At 44.1% G+C, this 20,403-nt stretch overlaps 1 protein-coding gene across 2 annotated transcripts in view; it reads right to left on the minus strand.

Moving 5' to 3' along the window:
* Positions 1–20,403, minus strand: part of LOC109878431 (RNA-binding motif, single-stranded-interacting protein 2) — a 35,960-nt gene that overhangs the window by 7,266 nt on the left and 8,291 nt on the right. For both annotated transcript variants that reach the window (XM_020470661.2, XM_020470660.2), the window contains exons 2-7: positions 16,943–17,115; positions 6,030–6,088; positions 5,441–5,532; positions 1,203–1,360; positions 751–830; positions 443–552 (exon numbers count right to left, since the gene is read on the minus strand). In XM_020470661.2, coding sequence (XP_020326250.1) covers positions 443–552; positions 751–830; positions 1,203–1,360; positions 5,441–5,532; positions 6,030–6,088; positions 16,943–17,115 — 672 coding nt within the window. The remainder of the gene's footprint in view (positions 1–442; positions 553–750; positions 831–1,202; positions 1,361–5,440; positions 5,533–6,029; positions 6,089–16,942; positions 17,116–20,403) is intronic.

Raw genomic sequence — 20,403 nt, forward strand, 5'->3', positions numbered from 1 at the left:
TACTGTTCCAATGAGAGGCTACGGGGACCATAGCAGACTGTTTACTGTCTCAATGAGAGGCTACGGGGACCATAGCAGACTGTTTACTGTCTCAATGAGAGGCTACGGGGACCATAGCAGACTGTTTACTGTCTCAATGAGAGGCTACGGGGACCATAGCAGACTGTTTACTGTCTCAATGAGAGGCTACGGGGACCATAGCAGACTGTTTACTGTCTCAATGAGAGGCTACGGGGACCATAGCAGACTGTTTACTGTCTCAATGAGAGGCTACAGGGACCATAGCAGACTGTTTACTGTCTCAATGAGAGGCTACGGGGACCATAGCAGACTGTTTACTGTCTCAATGAGAGGCTACAGGGACCATAGCAGACTGTTTACTGTCTCAATGAGAGGCTACGGGGACCATAGCAGACTGTTTACTGTCTCAATGAGAACTCACCGTTTCTCCATCTCTTGTCCAGGGACGGCCATGCTGCAGGTACTTTCCCTGGCTCTGTCTCTTCTTCTGTCCTCCGTCTGCAAACTTACATAACAGGGGTTCCGAGGGCACTGTGTTGGGGAGGAGAGGAAGAGGGTTGAGTGACTGTGGAACACTGAAGGGGCTATTCTGTGTGTATATTGTTTATTTAAATAGGACAGTGAATCCAGATACTGTGGAAGAGCCTTTCTGTTACTCCTGACCTGCTCCTTAGCTTCATACAGAAGTGTCTGATAAAAATAACACCTGTTCAGATAGAGATGTCTCACCTGGAACTCCAGGTGGAGTCTTGATATATTTGCCGTTGAAATGTTGAATGATAGTCTCACATTTCTCTGTTGACTCCATCCTGAAAAGAAAGTGTGATTTAAAGGAGGATGTGATGTACTATCGCCAATGACCAGCAGAGGGTCCAGCAGATAGTTGAGTTCACCTGGCAAGCCAGCTATGCCTTAACCTGACGAAGCAGGCGTAAAGAAACATCTGAGTGGGGTCTACAGAAACCGGAAGCATTAGGTTCTCAGGCTTCGCCTCTTCCTCTATGCTTTTGCCCTAAACCGGGTGCTTCCGGTTTCATCGACCCCGCTGAGGGTGGCCACGCGTTGACAAGGCATATGAACCCATAACATTGCATTTGTCACTGTTTAAATATGGAGGTACGCATTACTCAGCATGAGAGAGTCTTTTTATGCTTCTCCTACATAGCTGTGAAATTCTTTACCTGGCAAAGCCCACTCCTCTGCTGGTGCCATTGGCGTCTCTAAGGATGCGTGTAGAGATGACCTGACTGAAGGGCTTCAGCATATTCTCCAGCTCCTGCTCATCCAAAGACACAGGCAGGTTGGAGATGTACAGGTTAGTGGGGTCCTGCTCCTGTTGCTGTGGGGGGACAGAGAGAGAAAGGGAGGGGGGAACAGGGTTAAATCTGCTCATCCAAAGACACAGGCAGGTTGGAGATGTACAGGTTAGTGGGGTCCTGCTCCTGTTGCTGTGGGGGGACGGAGAGAGAAAGGGAGGGGGGAACAGGGTTAAATCTGCTCATCCAAAGACACAGGCAGGTTGGAGATGTACAGGTTAGTGGGGTCCTGTTGCTGTGGGGGGACGGAGAGAGAAAGGGAGGGGGGAACAGGGTTAAATCTGCTCGTCCATAGACACAGGCAGATTGGAGATGTACAGGTTAGTGGGGTCCTGTTGCTGTGGGGGGACGGAGAGAGAAAGGGAGGGGGGAACAGGGTTAAATCTGCTCGTCCATAGACACAGGCAGGTTGGAGATGTACAGGTTAGTGGGGTCCTGTTGCTGTGGGGGGACGGAGAGAGAAAGGGAGGGGGGAACAGGGTTAAATCTGCTCGTCCATAGACACAGGCAGATTGGAGATGTACAGGTTAGTGGGGTCCTGTTGCTGTGGGGGGACGGAGAGAGAAAGGGAGGGGGGGACAGGGTTAAATCTGCTCGTCCATAGACACAGGCAGGTTGGAGATGTACAGGTTAGTGGGGTCCTGTTGCTGTGGGGGGACGGAGAGAGAAAGGGAGGGGGGAACAGGGTTAAATCTGCTCGTCCATAGACACAGGCAGATTGGAGATGTACAGGTTAGTGCATAGGGTCTTGTTTTTGTTGCTGGATTACAGACAGAGAGATGAAAAAGAGTGAGAGGCCTTTAACAGCATACACACCTGAGGCAGGGCTAGGCTACAGCATTCAGTTGCCTTTCTATACTTGAGAAAATTATATCAGATATCTGGCAGAAACAATTGTGAGATATTATCTGTGTGGTTCCTACGTGGGTGATAAATGGGAGCTGAAGGAGGGAAATGGGAAGATAGAAGCAGGGTAGAGGTAAAAGAGGGGGATGAAGTGGAGATCTAGAGAAAGACAGTCTGGCTGGACTTCATCTGACCTCACTGGAGAGGGTTCTTTCTCACTCCCTCTCTCTCTGCCCCCCCTATCCCTATCCTCAACACGTTATTAGACAGCCAGTCACTGAGGAGAGAGAAAACAAGTCCATTGTGTTAGACTAGCTGTGTTAACAGGACAGAGGGTTCATGCGTATGTCAGGTAATATCATATCACAGTATAATTGCTATGCAATGGGCTCTGAGTCTCCACAGCTATTCTCGACAATGATTGTGTGATCTTTGGACAGATATCTTCAGATTTGGACAGAGATCTACAGACTTTTGGAAATCATTCTGATTAATTTATATGGCTCCACACACCATCCTATTCCCAATGGGGATCTGATCAGGGCATGACAAAAAGTGTCAGTCACATGCATAATCCTGACCTTGAATTCATATGCTCTTCTGGCTTGCATATATCAGTAAAATGATGGTTACTGGCCCAAAGCTCTTCAGCTATGACAAATGCCATCTGAATCTCGAAGAGTCAAGAAGTCTTCGGAAAAACAGAGTTTTTCTTGAAATACCTGAATTATGCTTTTGATTAATTCAAGTGATTTCCACTTCTACTCCGTATGCTACCTGCCTGCCCAAACTACCTGAATTGGAATAACAGCAAAGTAAGATAGCCGTATGATAGCGTATCTGAATCTCAACCATAACGGTTTTGCATATTCATTAGTGTGTTGATGTGAATAAAACACTATAAAATGCATTTCAGATTAATCTACATCATGAATTATGTATAGTTTAATCACTGTGACCTGTATTGAAGGTGATTCCTCTCAACGAGGAACACAGGCGGACACACTCACACACACAACCCACGTGGAACACACACACACAGCCCACGAGGAACACACACACACAGCCCACGAGGAACACACACACACAGCCCACGAGGGACACACACACACACACAGCCCACGAGGAACACACACACACACACAGCCCACGAGGAACACACACACACAGCCCACGAGGAACACACACACACACACACACACACACACACACACACACACACACACACACACACACACACACACACACACACACACACACACACACACACACACACACACACACACACACACACACACACACAGCCCACAGGATCAGAACAAAGCAGAGGATAATTTCACCAGAAATGACTCACGAGCGCCTCCCCAGTGGCACAGTGGTCTAAGGCACTGCATCGCAGTGTTAGAGGCGTCACTACAGACCGAGGATTCGATCCCAGCCTGTGTCGCACCCGGCCACGATTGGGAGAATCATGAGGCGGCGCACATTTGGCCCAGCGTCATCCGGGTTAGGGGAGGGTTTGCATGCACGCTGACATGGTCGCCAGGTGTACGTTGTGTTTCCTCCAACAAATTGGTGCGGCTGGCTTCCGGGTTAAGCGAGTAGTGTGTCAAGCAGCAGGGCGGCTTGGCAGGGTCGTGTTTCAGAGGACGCACGGCTCTCGACCTTCGCCTCTCTCAAGTCCATACGGGAGTTGCAGCGATGGGACAAGACTAACTGCCAATTGGATACCACGTAATTGGTGAGAAAAAGGGGTAAAAAGTAAACATAAAAATAAATCACTCACTAGGTTGTAAACCTCCCAATGAACAATGAGGTTGTAAACCTCCCAATGAACAATGAGGTTGTAAACCTCCCAATGAACAATGAGGTTGTAAACCTCCCAATGAACAATGAGGTTGTAAACCTCCCAATGAACAATGAGGTTGTAAACCTCCCAATGAACAATGAGGTTGTAAACCTCCCAATGAACAATGAGGTTGTAAATCTCCCAATGAACATTGAGGTTGTAAACCTCCCAATGAACAATGAGGTTGTAAACCTCCCAATGAACAATGAGGTTGTAAACCTCCCAATGAACAATGAGGTTGTAAACCTCCCAATGAACAATGAGGTTGTAAACCTCCCAATGAACAATGAGGTTGTAAACCTCCCAATGAACAATGAGGTTGCAAACCTCCTAATGAACAATGAGGTTGTAAACCTCCCAATGAACAATGAGGTTGTAAACCTCCCAATGAACAATGAGGTTGTAAACCTCCTAATGAACAATGAGGTTGTAAACCTCCCAATGAACAATGAGGTTGTAAACCTCCCAATGAACAATGAGGTTGTAAACCTCCCAATGAACAGAGGTTGTAAACCTCCCAATGAACAATGAGGTTGCAAACCTCCTAATGAACAATGAGGTTGTAAACCTCCCAATGAACAATGAGGTTGTAAACCTCCCAATGAACAATGAGGTTGTAAACCTCCCAATGAACAATGAGGTTGTAAACCTCCCAATGAACAATGAGGTTGTAAACCTCCCAATGAACAATGAGGTTGTAAACCTCCTAATGAACAATGAGGTTGTAAACCTCCTAATGAATGCCAGGCAAACATACTGAAATAATACATGTGATTTATTCGGTATGCGAGAACTATGGTTGCAAAATAGGAATGCCGGAACAAGGAGAACATCCGGTATCCGCAAATCAGGATTTCTGGAAAATCTGTGAATGTATTGAAGTTCCCGCAATTTTGCAACGCTAGTGAGAACCCTTTTGTGAATGTCAGTGATCCAGCCCAAGCTTCTCTGTGGGGTTTGGCGTATGACGGTGATGGTGATGGTTGGAACAGTATGTGTGTGGTTTTAAAGTGTGTGTTTGGTGTGTGTTGTTGATGATGTGGCACTGAGGCGCAGGTTGGAGCTGTGTGTGAGAGTTTATGGTTGCCAAATGTGTGGTTTGAGATTGTGCCGAGGGGCTGGCCGGTGGGCCGAGGCTCATGGCTGGGCCCTGGTGACTGGGCTGGGAAGGCTGGGGGAGAAAGCTGCTCAGACAGTGACGCAGCCTCCTGCCTCACCACCAAGGAGAACAGGCTAGCCCTTTGTACAGGGTGCTGAGGAAGCAGTAGCTGCCTGCCTGGGACACACTACCCGAGCACCTCTCTAAGACACACACCACTCGGTGCACACACACATACATACATACAAAAGTCCTCACACACAAACACTCATAGGCAGGAGATGAGTTAGGGAGGAGGAGACTTCTTACCTTAGCCATCTGAGCCTGGACTCCACCAGCCTTCAGTGCTGTCACTGCTTTCTGTGCCGCTGACGGACTGTCAAAGTCTACAAAGCCATAGCCTGCAAACAAAGACAGACATACTTTGATTTGTGACACTGAGAAATACACAATGTGGCAACAGTCTAGGGGCAGGAGTTTTGTGAAAACTTCAGGCACTAATTAGACTGTAGTTAGTGCCCAGAGTTGTTCCTGGACAGGTGAAGGGTCACGATAATGAAAATCTCCTGGCCCTTTAAAGTACTATCTTATCTTATGCCGGACATCAACTTCTGGGAGCACTACTGTGATGTACCCAGGTAATGTACAGTACGCTTTGAAAGGAGGTCAAACAGCAGGCAGGTTTGGGATCATGTTGAAGAACAGAAAAACTCTACCGTGGTCAGATGTGGAGTTATGTAACCAATGCTCCCACTGTCCAGAGTGGTGTTCTGGCTACATCATGACACACATGCTGAGAATAAACAGACAGGCGCTCTCTGGGACGTTCGAGCTTTGTGTGACATACAGCGACATGTAGGTGCAGTGTGGGTGTTTGTCACAAAACACCTCTCCTCACCTTTGCATGTGTTAGTGGTCTTGTCCAGGATGGCTTTTGTGGACACAATTTTCCCATACCTGTAAAACACAAAGGTGGATGGATGGTCAGGGTTTCTAGGGACCAAACAAAGCTTCTACTCTACAGACCATTTTTTTCATTACTATCATCATATCATGTTAGCAGCGTTAATAGGATTGAAGTATCATACTGGCTTTGGGTTGTAATCTAGTTCGAAGTCATTACGGTATGTGAATTGAACAAATCGATCTGTGGAGATAAATGTTTTGAGAGGTGGAATGTGGTAGAGAGTAGAACCAGGGGACTAATTCTCTTACGGAATCCCACATTCTACTGGAATGCGGTTTTAACCAATCAGCATTCAGGATTAGACCCACCCGTTGTATAAAATCCAACATCACTCCATCAATGTCTATGAGGTGCATCATAAACCTGTCATGTCAAGATGGAGAACACAGTGAATTGGAGTGTTGTTGTGCTAAAAATGAACAGACATGCAGTCCTGTGATTCAGACAGAATCACAGGACTGCATGTCCTGAATGGAAATTGTAGATGAGCAATGACACACTGTTTAGTTGTGAATATAAATAAACTCATACGATTTCCCTCTGTTGCTGAGCAACCAGACATTGCTGTATAACTAACTCATCTTACTCATTGCAATTCCATGGTAATGGAAGTACGCTGCCACTTAGATTTTTCACTTTAAAAAGTATACCAAACAAAAAACATTGATTTCAAAGTTTAACAAACTGTAGAACTCTATGCACAAAGACTACTTTTAACAATAATCCACAGACATGTTTACTTAACCATCTACATTTCAGGAGGAACATATAGGGTCTGTACATTGCTGTCTAGTAACGTTGCAGACCTACAGTAGCTATACAGAGGAACATAGGGCATATAGCTATTGCTGTCTAGTAATGAATATTGTAGACCTAGCTTGTAAAAAATGCATGATTGATCATTAGTTTGTTGTAGTTGGATTGCTGTCTACTAACTCTTGGTACTGTAGACCTAGCTATACCATCTCCCCTGTTTCTGAGCCAACACTGCATCAGGGTGCTATCAGCTCCCTGCATCTCTCTAGACATGTGCATGTTCTCCTTGCCTTGCCTTGGCTGTGCTGTTCTGGTACATGGTATCTCTCTCCTTGCCTTGGCTGTGCTGTTACCTGGTATCTTTCTCCTTGCCTTGCCTTGGCTGTGCTATTCTGGTACCTCTCTCCTTGCCTTGGCTGTGCTATTCTGGTACCTCTCTCCTTGCCTTGGCTGTGCTGTTCTGAAACACGATCATTCTCTCCTTGCCTTGGCTGTGCTGTTCTGAAACTTGATATCTCTCTCCTTGCCTTGGCTGTGCTGTTCTGAAACTTGATCTCTCTCCCCTTGCCTTGGATGTGCTGTTCTGAAACTTGATATCACTCTCATTGCCTTGGCTGTGCTGTTCTGAAACTTGATCTCTCTCCCCTTGCCTTGGCTGTGCTGTTCTGAAACTTGATATCACTCTCCTTGCCTTGGCTGTGCTGTTCTGAAACTTGATATCACTCTCATTGCCTTGGCTGTGCTGTTCTGAAACTTGATATCTCTCTCATTGCCTTGGCTGTGCTGTTCTGAAACTTGATATCTCTCTCATTGCCTTGGCTGTGCTGTTCTGAAACTTGATATCTCTCCCCTTGCCTTGGCTGTGCTGTTCTGGTACCTGATATCGCTCCTTGCCTTGGCTGTGTTGTTATGTGCTGTAGAAGCAACCCTGGCTGGCTGAGATCCACAACCACACTCTTTCTGGGCAACACAACAGCCAGAGCAGAGCCTCGTCTCTGGGTCCTACTGCTCCTCTATCTACCTAGCATAGCTGTCCGAGTGCCACTGAAGGGTATAGCAACACATTAACTAAAGGAGTAAGGGCTACTCTTGCTCTCTCTCAGCACCGATTTTACTACAGTAAATGAACATCATACCTGTTAAGAAGGAGACAGGTTTTTTGAAAATCCATATAGCTGATGATGTTATTGTAGGATTGATATAGTGAATCTATGAAGAATAGAACAAGTGGTAGTAGTGTGATAGTCCCTGAGAGCATTTGAGAGAGTGTGATAACCCAGGTGTTGATATCCTTGTGAAACAAACCTCTCATTGTTTCTCAACGTGCACTGTGCTAACAGAGCCAGACAGAACAGGAAGTACAGCCCCCCTTGTCTTTTTATGTAGACTTTCCTCCAACTGTATACAGGCATTTGGTATGTGTGTATATATATATATACATATATATATATATATATATATATATACACACACATATATTTTAAATATGTTACTAAAATATCCTATTCTGCATATACTACAATGGTGGTTTGATTGAATGAACCTAGTGTCTACAATTCCAAACAACTCTAGAGAATTGACTAAAGAACATTCTCAACCATACTGTAAATGTGTTTTATAGCACATTTGACCTCCAATGTAACATTACTATTTGACATTACATTTCCTGATCTATGCAGGATGCCATCAGTTACATTATTCTTTGGCATAACATATCCATAACATAACAATACCCCAGAAACCCTAGACCCACTCCAATTTGCATACCGCACCAACAGATCCACAGATGATGCAATCTCTATTGCACTCCACACTACCCTTTCCCACCTGGACAAAAGGAACACCTATGTGTGTCACGTCCTGACCATAGAGAGCCCTTGTTTCTCTATGGTGTAGTAGGTCAGGGCGTGACTAGGGGTATTCTAGTTTATATTTTCTATGTTGGTGTTTTGTATGATTCCCAATTAGAGACAGCTGGTAATCGTTGTGTCTAATTGGGGATCCTATTTAAGTAGCTATTTTTCCCACCTGTGTTTGTGGGATATTATTTTGCGTTTGTGCATGTGCACCACGTAGTCATGTTCCGTTGTTCGTTTATTCGATTTATTGTTTTGGCTTATGTTTCACTTTGGAATGATTATGTGAAACTCAATCTCCGCTGCGCCTTGGTCCCGTTCTTACGACAACCGTGACAACGTGAGACTCCTGTTCCTGTTTATAAGCTAGGACAGAGTACAGTGTGAGCAGAGTACAGTGTCCAGCGCCAATGGTCAGCTGGAGCCCGGCCAGAGCCAGTCAGCCACCAAAAGAAGCGCTCTGCGGGAGGCAGAACCCCCAGAGCTGGGTTCAAACAGTATTTTAAATACTTTTTCTGTGCTTAATTAGGCTGGCCTGGTGCAATGGAACCAATGGAAGTCTCATAAGTGCACATCTGGCACAGAATTGGTATGTGCAATCACGCATTCAAATTATTTGGATGAAAACAAATACTGTTTGAACCCAGCTCTGGGAGTTCTGCCCTAGCCCCCGCAGAGCGCTTCTTTTGGTGGCTGACTGGCTCTGGCCTGGCTCCAGCTGACCATGGGCGCTGTGCTACACTGGACACTGTACTCTGCTCTCTCACACATGGCTGAGTCTCCTGCCCCTCCAACCTCCCTCTCTCCACATTATATAGCTACAGAGTCAGACCTCCCAGCTGAATGCAATAGTAGACAGACATCTCTCCATTGCACAAGTAAGGATTACCCCATCAGAGCTCAGAGCGCTTTACCTCGCATGGAGAAACTGGCAAGTTAGTGAGTTATGTCAGCTACACATTGGGGGAGAGGGCTGTGCTTTCTCCTGATAAGCTGTGAGCCCTGTTTCCTGTGGTTTTCACTTCATCATTCATTTCATGACTTTTATTCAGGGTCTTCCCTGTATCACCAAGCTCTCTATAGTAACATTTACACAGTAGACCTTACTGCTCTCTATATTAACATATATACAGTAGACATTACTGCTCTCTATAAACATATATACAGTAGACCTTACTGCTCTCTATAGAACATACTGTATATACAGTAGACCTTACCGCTCTCTATATTAACATATACACAATAGACCTTACTGGTCTCTATATTAACATATATACAGTAGACCTTACGGCTCTCTATATTAACATATATACAGTAGACCTTACTGCTCTCTATATTAACATACACTGCTCAAAAAAATTAAGGGAACACTTAAACAACACAATGTAACTCCAAGTCAATCACACTTCTGTGAAATCAAACTGTCCACTTAGGAAGCAACACTGATTGACAATAAATTTCACATGCTGTTATGCTAATGGTATAGACAACAGGTGGAAATTATAGACAATTAGCAAGACACCCCCCAATAAAGGAGTGGTTCTGCAGGTGTTGACCACAGACCACTTCTCAGTTCCTATGCTTCCTGGCTGATGTTTTGGTCACTTTTGAATGCTGACGGTGCTTTCACTCTAGTGGTAGCATGAGACGGAGTCTACAACCCACACAAGTGGCTCAGGTAGTGCAGCTCATCCAGGATGGGACATCAATGCGAGCTGTGGCAAGAAGGTTTGCAGTGTCTGTCAGCGTAGTGTCTAGAGCATGGAGGCGCTACCAGGAGACAGGCCAGTACATCAGGAGACGTGGAGTGGGCCGTAGGAGGGCAACAACCCAGCAGCAGGACCGCTACCTCCGCCTTTGTGCAAGGATGAGCAGGAGGAGCACTGCCAGAGCCCTGCAAAATGACCTCCAGCAGGCCACAAATGTGCATGTGTCTGCTCAAACAGTCAGAAACAGACTCCATGAGGGTGGTATGAGGGCCCGACATCCACAGGTGGGGGTTGTGCTTACAGCCCAACACCGTGCAGGACGTTTGGCATTTGCCAGAGAACACCAAGATTGGCAAATTCGCCTCTGGCGCCCTGTGCTCTTCACAGATGAAAGCAGGTTCACACTGAGCACGTGACAGACGTGACAGAGTCTGGAGACGCCGTGGAGAATGTGCTGCTGCCTGCAACATCCTCCAGCATGGCATTTCTTTGGGGGGCCGCCACAGCCCTCCAAGTGCTCGCCAGAGGTAGCCTGACTGCCATTAGGTACCGAGATGAGATCCTCAGACCCCTTGTGAGACCATATGCTGGTGCGGTTGGCCCTGAGTTCCTCCTAATGCAAGACAATGCTAGACCTCATGTGGCTGGAGTGTGTCAGCTGTTCCTGCAAGAGGAAGGCATTGATGCTATGGACTGGCCTGCCCGTTCCCCAGACCTGAATCCAATTGAGCACATCTGGGACATCATGTCTCGCTCCATCCACCAACGCCACGTTGCAACACAGACTGTCCAGGAGTTGGCGGATGCTTTAGTCCAGGTCTGGGAGGAGATCCCTCAGGAGACCATCCGCCACCTCATCAGGAGCATGCCCAGGCATTGTAGGGAGGTCAAACAGGCACGTGGAGGCCACACACACTACTGAGCCTCATTTTGACTTGTTTTAAGGGCATTACATCAAAGTTGGATCAGCCTGTAGTGTGGTTTTCCACTTTAATTTTGAGTGTGACTCCAAATCAGACTTACATGGGTTGATAAATTTGATTTCCATTGATAATTTTTGTGTGATTTTGTTGTCAGCACACTCAACTATGTAAAGAAAAAACGATTTAATAAGAATATTTATTTCATTCAGATCTAGGATGTGTTATTTTAGTGTTCCCTTTATTTTTTTGAGCAGTGTTTATACAGTAGACCTTACTGCTATCTAAAGACCATATACACAGTAGACCTTACTGCTCTCTATAGTAGCATACAGTACCAGTCAAAAGTTTTAGAACACCAACTCATTCAAGGGTTTTTCTTTATTTTTACTATTTTCTACATTGTAGAATAATAGTGAAGAATTCTAAACTATGAAATAACATATCATATACTAACCAAAAAGGTGTTAAACAAATCAAAATATATTTTCTATTTGACATTCTTCAAATAGCCACCATTTGCCTTGATGACAGCTGTGAACACTCTTGGTATTTTCTCAACCAGCTTCATGAGGTAGTCACCTGGAATAAATTTAAATTAACAGGTGAGCCTTGTTATAGGTTAATTTGTGGAATTTCTTTCCTTCTGAATGCAATTGAGTCAATCAGTTGTGTTGTGACAAGGTAGAGGTGGTATACAGAAGATAGCCCTATTTGGTAAAAGACCAAGTCCATATTATGGCAAGAACAACTCAAATAAGCAAAGAGAAACAACAGTCCATCATTACTTTAAGACATGAAGGTCAGTCAATATTATTTGACCAAGAAGGAGAGTGATGGAGCGCTGCATCAGATGACCTGGCCTCCACAATCACCCGACCTCAACCCAATTGAGATGGTTTGGGATGAGTTGGACAGCAGAGTGAAGGAAAAGCAACCAACAAGTGCTCATCATATGTGGGAACTCCTTCGAGACTGTTGGAAAAGCATTTCAGGTTAACTTGTTTGAGAGAATGCCAAGAGTGTTCAAAACTGTAATCAAGGCAAAATGTGGCTACTTTGAAGAATCTCAAATATAAAATATATTTAGATTTGTTGAACACTTTTTTGGTTACTGCATGATTCCATATTTGTTATTTCATAGTTTTTATGTATTGACTATTATTCTACAATGTTACTATAGATTTCCCTCCACTGGAACTATGAAAAACAGCCCCAGACCATTATTCCTCCTCCACCAAACATGACACTTTGGCACTATGCATTTGGGCAGTTAGCGTTCTCCTGATATCCACCAAACCCATATTTGTCCGTCGGACTGCCAGCCGACGCTTGGCTTGGCTGGCTTGGCATTGCATAGTGATCTTAGGCTTGTGTGTGGCTGCTCAGCCATGGAAATTAAAGAAGAAGTTACAGGTCTGTGAGAGCCAGAAATCTTGCTTTTTTGTAGGTGACCAAATACTTATTTTCCACCATAATTTGCAATTAAATTCCTTAAAAATCCTACAATGTGATTTTCTGGATTTTTTTTCTCATTTTGTCTGTCATAGTTGAAGTGTACCTATGATGAAAATTACAGGCCTCTCTCATATTTTTAAGTGGGAGAACTTGCACAATTGGTGGCTGACTAAATACTTTTTTGCCCCACTGTATAGTAGATGTTGCTTATCAACATGCATTCCTGTTTTATTGCCTTTTTTAAACATAGCATATTTTCATCTCAGTAATGGTACACAAAACTGTACACTTGTTAAAGCTCTCCCCTACTCAAAAACAAATTTCATGCAGTGATTTGATCTACTCTGCAAAAACCACAGTATAAACCTAACTACCCAACCGTAGCTCCCTATATTCCTCTGTCTGATTATCCCGCCCTCTCTTCCTCCACCCCCACCTCCCTCCCTCTCTCTCACTCCACCCCCCCCTCCCTCTTCATGCCATTGGTCTTGTTTGTCTTTCCTTTTCCCCTGGGCTCTGGGTTTCCTGTAGGGTTGGGCAGCTTCATGTGAGCCATATCTTCCAGACAGCTGTAAAATAGCAGGCCTCACTCCCTTTCCTTCTCTACTGCCCCAACTCTCTCTCTGAATTATTCCCTCCTTCTCTCTACTTCCCAACCTTTATCGCTCTCTCTCTCGCTCTCTCTCCCCACCCTTTCTTGTTCTCCTTCATTCACTCTCACCTCCCCCTCTCTCTCACCTCCCTGTGCCCTCCCTGCTCTCTCTCCTCCCCTCTGTCACTCTCTCACACCTCCCCCCTCTCTCTCGCCTCCCTCTCTCTTGCTTCCCCCCTCCCTCTCGCTCACCTCCCCCACTCTCACCTCCCCTCTGTCTGTCTCTCGCTCTCTCCTTCCCACCCTTTCTCACTCTTCTTCATTCTCTCTCGCCTCCCCCCTCTCTCCTGCCTCCCCATCTCATATATATATATATATATACAGTGCCTTGCGAAAGTATTCGGCCCCCTTGAACTTTGCTACCTTTTGCCACATTTCAGGCTTCAAACATAAAGATATAAAACTGTATTTTTTTGTGAAGAATCAACAACAAGTGGGACACAATCATGAAGTGGAACGACATTTATTGGATATTTCAAACTTTTTTAACAAATCAAAAACTGAAAAATTGGGCATGCAAAATTATTCAGCCACCTTAAGTTAATACTTTGTAGCGCCACCTTTTGCTGCGATTACAGCTGTAAGTCGCTTGGGGTATGTCTCTATCAGTTTTGCACATCGAGAGACTGAAATTTTTTCCCATTCCTCCTTGCAAAACAGCTCGAGCTCAGTGAGGTTGGATGGAGAGCATTTGTGAACAGCAGTTTTCAGTTCTTTCCACAGATTCTCGATTGGATTCAGGTCTGGACTTTGACTTGGCCATTCTAACACCTGGATATGTTTATTTTTGAACCATTCCATTGTAGATTTTGCTTTATGTTTTGGATCATTGTCTTGTTGGAAGACACATCTCCGTCTCAGTCTCAGGTCTTTTGCAGACTCCATCAGGTTTTCTTCCAGAATGGTCCTGTATTTGGCTCCATCCATCTTCCCATGAATTTTAACCATCTTCCCTGTCCCTGCTGAAGAAAAGCAGGCCCAAACCATGATGCTGCCACCACCATGTTTGACAGTGGGGACGTTGTGTTCAGGGTGATGAGCTGTGTTGCTTTAACGCCAAACATAACGTTTTGCATTGTTGCCAAAAAGTTCAATTTTGTTTTCATCTGACCAGAGCACCTTCTTCCACATGTTCGGTGTGTCTCCCAGGTGGCTTGTGGCAAACTTTAAACGACACTTTTTATGGATATCTTTAAGAAATGGCTTTCTTCTTGCCACTCTTCCATAAAGGCCAGATTTGTGCAATATACAACTGATTGTTGTCCTATGGACAGAGTCTCCCACCTCAGCTGTAGATCTCTGCAGTTCATCCAGAGTGATCATGGGCCTCTTGGCTGCATCTCTGATCAGTCTTCTCCTTGTATGAGCTGAAAGTTTAGAGGGACGGCCAGGTCTTGGTAGATTTGCAGTGGTCTGATACTCCTTCCATTTCAATATTATCGCTTGCACAGTGCTCCTTGGGATGTTTAAAGCTTGGGAAATCCTTTTGTATCCAAATCCGGCTTTAAACTTCTTCACAACAGTATCTCGGACCTGCCTGGTGTGTTCCTTGTTCTTCATGATGCTCTCTGCGCTTTTAACGGACCTCTGAGACTATCACAGTGCAGGTGCATTTATACGGAGACTTGATTACACACAGGTGGATTGTATTTATCATCATTAGTCATTTAGGTCAACATTGGATCATTCAGAGATCCTCACTGAACTTCTGGAGAGACTTTACTGAAAGTAAAGGGGCTGAATAATTTTGCACGCCCAATTTTTCAGTTTTTGATTTGTTAAAAAAGTTTGAAATATCCAATAAATGTCGTTCCACTTCATGATTGTGTCCCACTTGTTGTTGATTCTTCACAAAAAAATACAGTTTTATATCTTTATGTTTGAAGCCTGAAATGTGGCAAAAGGTTGCAAAGTTCAAGGGGGCCGAATACTTTCGCAAGGCACTGTATATATAAAAATCTCACTTTCCATTCATTCTCCCCTCCACCCTCTTTCCTTCCCTCTCTCTCCTTCCTTCCATCTCTCTCCTCTCAATATCTTTCTCTCTCTCTTTCCACCATTTTGTTTCTCACCAGGCTCCAGTTTTCAGAAGCCAGCTCATTCATCTTCACCCAACGGTCTCTTTCCTCTGTTTCCCTGAATATCTAACAAACACAGACCAAGTGACTCTGGCATTCTGTTCTTGTTATCACTGTTGTGTGTATAATGCATATTGATATCAAGGTAAAGCACATGTTTGTGACTGCAATCATGTGGCTTTTTCTTATTCAGAGATACCAACCAGTCCAACCACTGGAAGCTTAGTGAGCCCATTCCCTGGTGATGGCAGGACCATCATACAGAGAGGAAGCATCAGACAGAGAATAGCTCGCAGATGTCTGTGTCCAGTTGCAGGTGGTTCCTTTTCATTTAGAAAATGCTCAGTTATAAAAAATAAAAAAATGTTTTGCTCCATGAAGGAATCCAAAGATGTGTACGTCGCTATCTTGTCTATTTCATCATGGCGTCACACACATCATTGGATTCCTTCATGGAGCAAAACATGTTTTTATTTTAATAACGGAGCATTTTCCAAATTCAAACGAACCTCCTGCAACTGGTCACAGACATTTTAGAAGATACTATCTTCATTCTCGATTCGGCCAAACATGTATCACCAAATTAATTAATTGTCTGGGCTACACCAAACAGTACCTATCCTGTAACAGTTAGACCTGCAGCACATTAGCCCATTACAATCTACTAACTACAGGGAGAGAGACAAAACATGGTTAGTAAGCTCGCTGTTGGAAAGTCTCCCCACAATTCAAGCCATTCACAGATGCTAACTACCTTTAGCGCCTATTGACGATAGTATCTTCTGGCCGGGGGAGTTTTGTTAAGAGCCTCGTCGCACTTTCTGAACTTTAAAACGCATCACTTGCGGTATGGTTTTGGAAACATAAGGAACGTATCTTTCATATCAGTGAGAAATGATTTCCAAAAAACAAAACACCTGTGTGGAAACAGAAGACAGATGCAGGCCACAAACATGTTGTCACTGAAAAATACTGTCGGCTGCAACTGTGTTAAAACCGGTTAAAACAATCTACAGTAAGTGTAGATTTTGCATTTGTGAAATTATTTTGATGTGAAATTAAAGTAGAGGGGTTTATGTTTGTAGAACCGTGCCACAATTGAGAATGGATTCATGTTTAGATGGAGTATTTGTCTGTTTTGGCTTCCAGAGACAATTGGCCTCTAAACAGAACATGTAAGGCCCTTGGACAATACGAAGTGGTGCCACTCTGAAAGGTTTGAGGTTGCAACCCAAGCTCCTGTTGATCTTTCCACAGGCCACAGACTTGTGCACCCACATTATTTCAGGCCCCCATTAACACAATTTCCTCAATCACTATCCTCTTCTAGCTTAGTTAATTTATATCACACAGATCCATCGATTTATTGTGAGGTGTTGTGTGGTGGAAGAGTAGTTTGTTGATGAGCTACTCACGGCTGACACAGTTTGGCCAGGTCCTGATCTGTGGTTCCCGGGTGGAGGCCGCGGATGTAGAGGTTAGTTTTGCTCAGCTGCTCTCCACTGAGGCTGCCGCTACTGCTGCTGCTGGTGGTGGTGTGGTTGGGGCTGGGTGGAGCCATCTGGTGGCTGGAGGACACATACGTCGGCTGGGGCAAGACAGAGACAGGATATGACATCAGCAACATGATATGATGACATTGGGTAGTAGCTGGACAGCATGTTACGGGAGATTTGGTTCTGGGTGAGATTAGATATCTGGTGGTAATGTAATAGGGGAGTTTGGTAAAACAAGTTTGCGTGTAGAGTAGGCTAACCTTGCTTGAGTTGAGATTTTATGCCTATAGGCTTTAGCTCAGAAGGCTAAGATGTGCAGGAGACACAGATTTAAATGCCAAACTGTTTCAGTGCAATCCTACAATCTTCTACAGTCCACCATCCTGAAAAGGCACAGCCATTAGATAAAATAAGTGCTGTTATCAGTCAACTCTCCAGGGGCCTCATTTATCAATATTGCATAGAAACTATTTAAAAATACTACTTATGAATGGAATTTAGAATGGTCGTACACATAGAAAGTGTAATTTATCAAACAATCCTACGTGCGTCATACACACACCGCTAGGAGATAATCATTGGTAAATACCAATTGTTCTCAGCCTCAATTCTTGTGCACAACCTTTGCTGTTTGCATTTCGAAACACCCCTAACTATCCATATACTGTATGGTCAAAATCATCTCTTTAAAACCTGTGGGGAATATGACTACCGGCTCTCACAGTCTACATCAGAATTAGATGTTCATCCATTTATCTCAAATGTCAAATTTCGAAGTTATTCTACACGTTAAATTTGGAAGAGTTTAAGTTTAGGCAATAACTCAGAATTGTTAAGGTTAAGTTCAGGCTTTAACTCCAAATTCTTAAGGTTAGGCATTAACTCTAAATGGTTAAGATAAGTGTTAAGGTTTGGAATAGGCTTATAAGAAAAATATCAAAAACAACTTTGTATTGCAGGAATTGAACTTGCAACCTTTGGAATCAGGGGCAGATGCTTACGCCCATCCCGGTCCACAAAACTGAAACCAACATGAAGGTAACAACGCTCACTATTGCTTCTAGTGGCCGGTTTCCACGTCATGGCCTGACATCCGTAGACATGGATGGACGTCGAATACTGACTTGTATCACAGGTGACGTGGCTGGGATATACAATGCTGTGTCATGAAATACAATGGCGCTAAGAGAGGAAAAACAGTTTCAGAGACTGAAGTAGACGTGCTAGTGTCAGAGATTGAGTACAACCAAAAGGTTATATTTGTCTCACTCAGTTGTGGCCTGACCGGTAAAAAAACATAGCTACAAAGAGATGACCATTAGGACAACTAAAGATGCTTTAGCAATGGCAAAGTATACTTAAAACGGGTAGGTAACACTCATCCACTCTCAACAGCTCCCTCCTGTAGGAGTATAGGCCAACATTGCTGTTCTGCAGAATGATTGAGTTGCGCATTCCACCTGGCCACCACATTCAGCAGTGTCTTTTGCACATCACATAACCTATCACCTACACATTAAGTGTAGAGGCCTATTCTGTTCACATAGTTGAAATCGTTTTGGAATGGTGATTTTATGGCAACGTGGGGGCCATTTGTATTTGGGAACCCATTGATGGCATCATGGTAAAGAAACCCCTCTTGAAACCCCTGTTGTTCAATGGTGTATGGAAATTCTATGTGCTACTGTTCGTTTTGCTGATTTTTAAATGTATGTTAACTAGGCAAGTCAGTTAAGGACAAATTCTTATTTACAATGACGGCCTACTCCGGCCAAACCTGGACGGCACTGGGCCAATTGGGCGCTGCCCTATGGGACTCCCCATCACGCCCGGTGTGATCCAGCCTGAATTAGAACTAGGTACTATAGTGAAGCCTCTTGCACTGAGATGTAGTGCCTTAAAACGCTGCACCACTCTGGAGCTGATGATTGCATCCAAAACTTTGTCTCATTGAGGCTGTGAGATGCCGATGGACGAGCTCCCACTGAAACGTGCCAGTTGCCAAAAACCAGAGGGTGGATAGGACTTGGATGTGCACCGGAATGGCATGTGTTCACCTTTTTAAAGTAGGTCTTAAAGCTGCAATATGCAACTTTTTTCGGGCGACGTGATAAAATCTTATAAGATTGGTTTTGGGATATCAATATCTGATGAGCCAATCTGTACTTTCTGCAAAAAAAGTCTCACCTGTCTCGAAAAAAGCGTTCTCTGTGAAATGCAGCATGTGCCAAATCTAACAACAGAGCAAGATCAGACATCTCATTCGATTTCTCATTATCTCAGACTTTTGTGGTCAGATTATATAGCATGTCAATATGTTGCATCAATTCACAATGGAAATACAATGAACTGATTTGGTCAGATTATATAGCATGTCAATATGTTGCATCAATTCACAATGGTAATACAATGAACTGAAACATTCTGATATATTATTGCTCTCACAATTTCACACATTTTCAATATATACCGTATTTTCCCCATTCTACTCTTGCAGTTCCCTTATTTCACCACTTGACACTGTGTGTACGCATAGTCATGTCTGTGTGTAAATGTACCACACTCTCAAGCAAACGTTCATCTTGATAAACCTCACACTGGAAATGATCCCATGCATGGTTTACACATAGATTTGTGTCTACGCATGATTGATGAATGAGGCCCCAGGCTTCTCATGGCCCCACTGAGTGTAGCCTAATTTACACAAATCAATGAAGAAAACAATTAGCAAAAAGGCAACATTTCAAAATGGTACCCTACAGATCTGGGGTCAGGGCTGACAAATCAATAGCAATTTGCTTAGGGTGGTAGGTAGCCTAGCAGTTAAGAGTGTTGGGCCACTAATCAAATGATCATTAGTTCGAATACCTGAGCTGAGAAGGTGAAACATATGTCAACATGCTCTTGAACAAGGCACTTAACCCTAATTTGCTCCAGGGGCGCCGTACTACTATGGCTGACCCTGTAAAACAACACCTATCATACTACTATGGCTGACCTTGTAAAACAACAAATTTCACTGCACCTATCTGGTGTATGTGACAATAAAACAGTTTTTGTAATCTAACTACACTGCCTGCTAGATAGGCTTTCAGTGTAATTAAATGTCTGCTAGATAGGCTTTCAGTTTACTTAAATGTCTGCTAGATAGGCTTTCAGTGTACTTAAATGTCTGCTAGATAGGCTTTCAGTGTAGTTAACTGTTTGCTAGATAGGCTTTCAGTGTACTTAAATGTCTGCTAGATAGGCTTTCAGTGTACTTAAATGTCTGCTAGATAGGCTTTCAGTGTACTTAAATGTCTGCTAGATAGGCTTTCAGTGTACTTAAATGTCTGCTAGATAGGCTTTCAGTATAGGAATACCATGATCTGCTAATAGGG

The sequence above is a fragment of the Oncorhynchus kisutch genome, linkage group LG17 (assembly GCF_002021735.2).
Source record: "Oncorhynchus kisutch isolate 150728-3 linkage group LG17, Okis_V2, whole genome shotgun sequence".
NCBI lineage: Eukaryota > Metazoa > Chordata > Actinopteri > Salmoniformes > Salmonidae > Oncorhynchus > Oncorhynchus kisutch.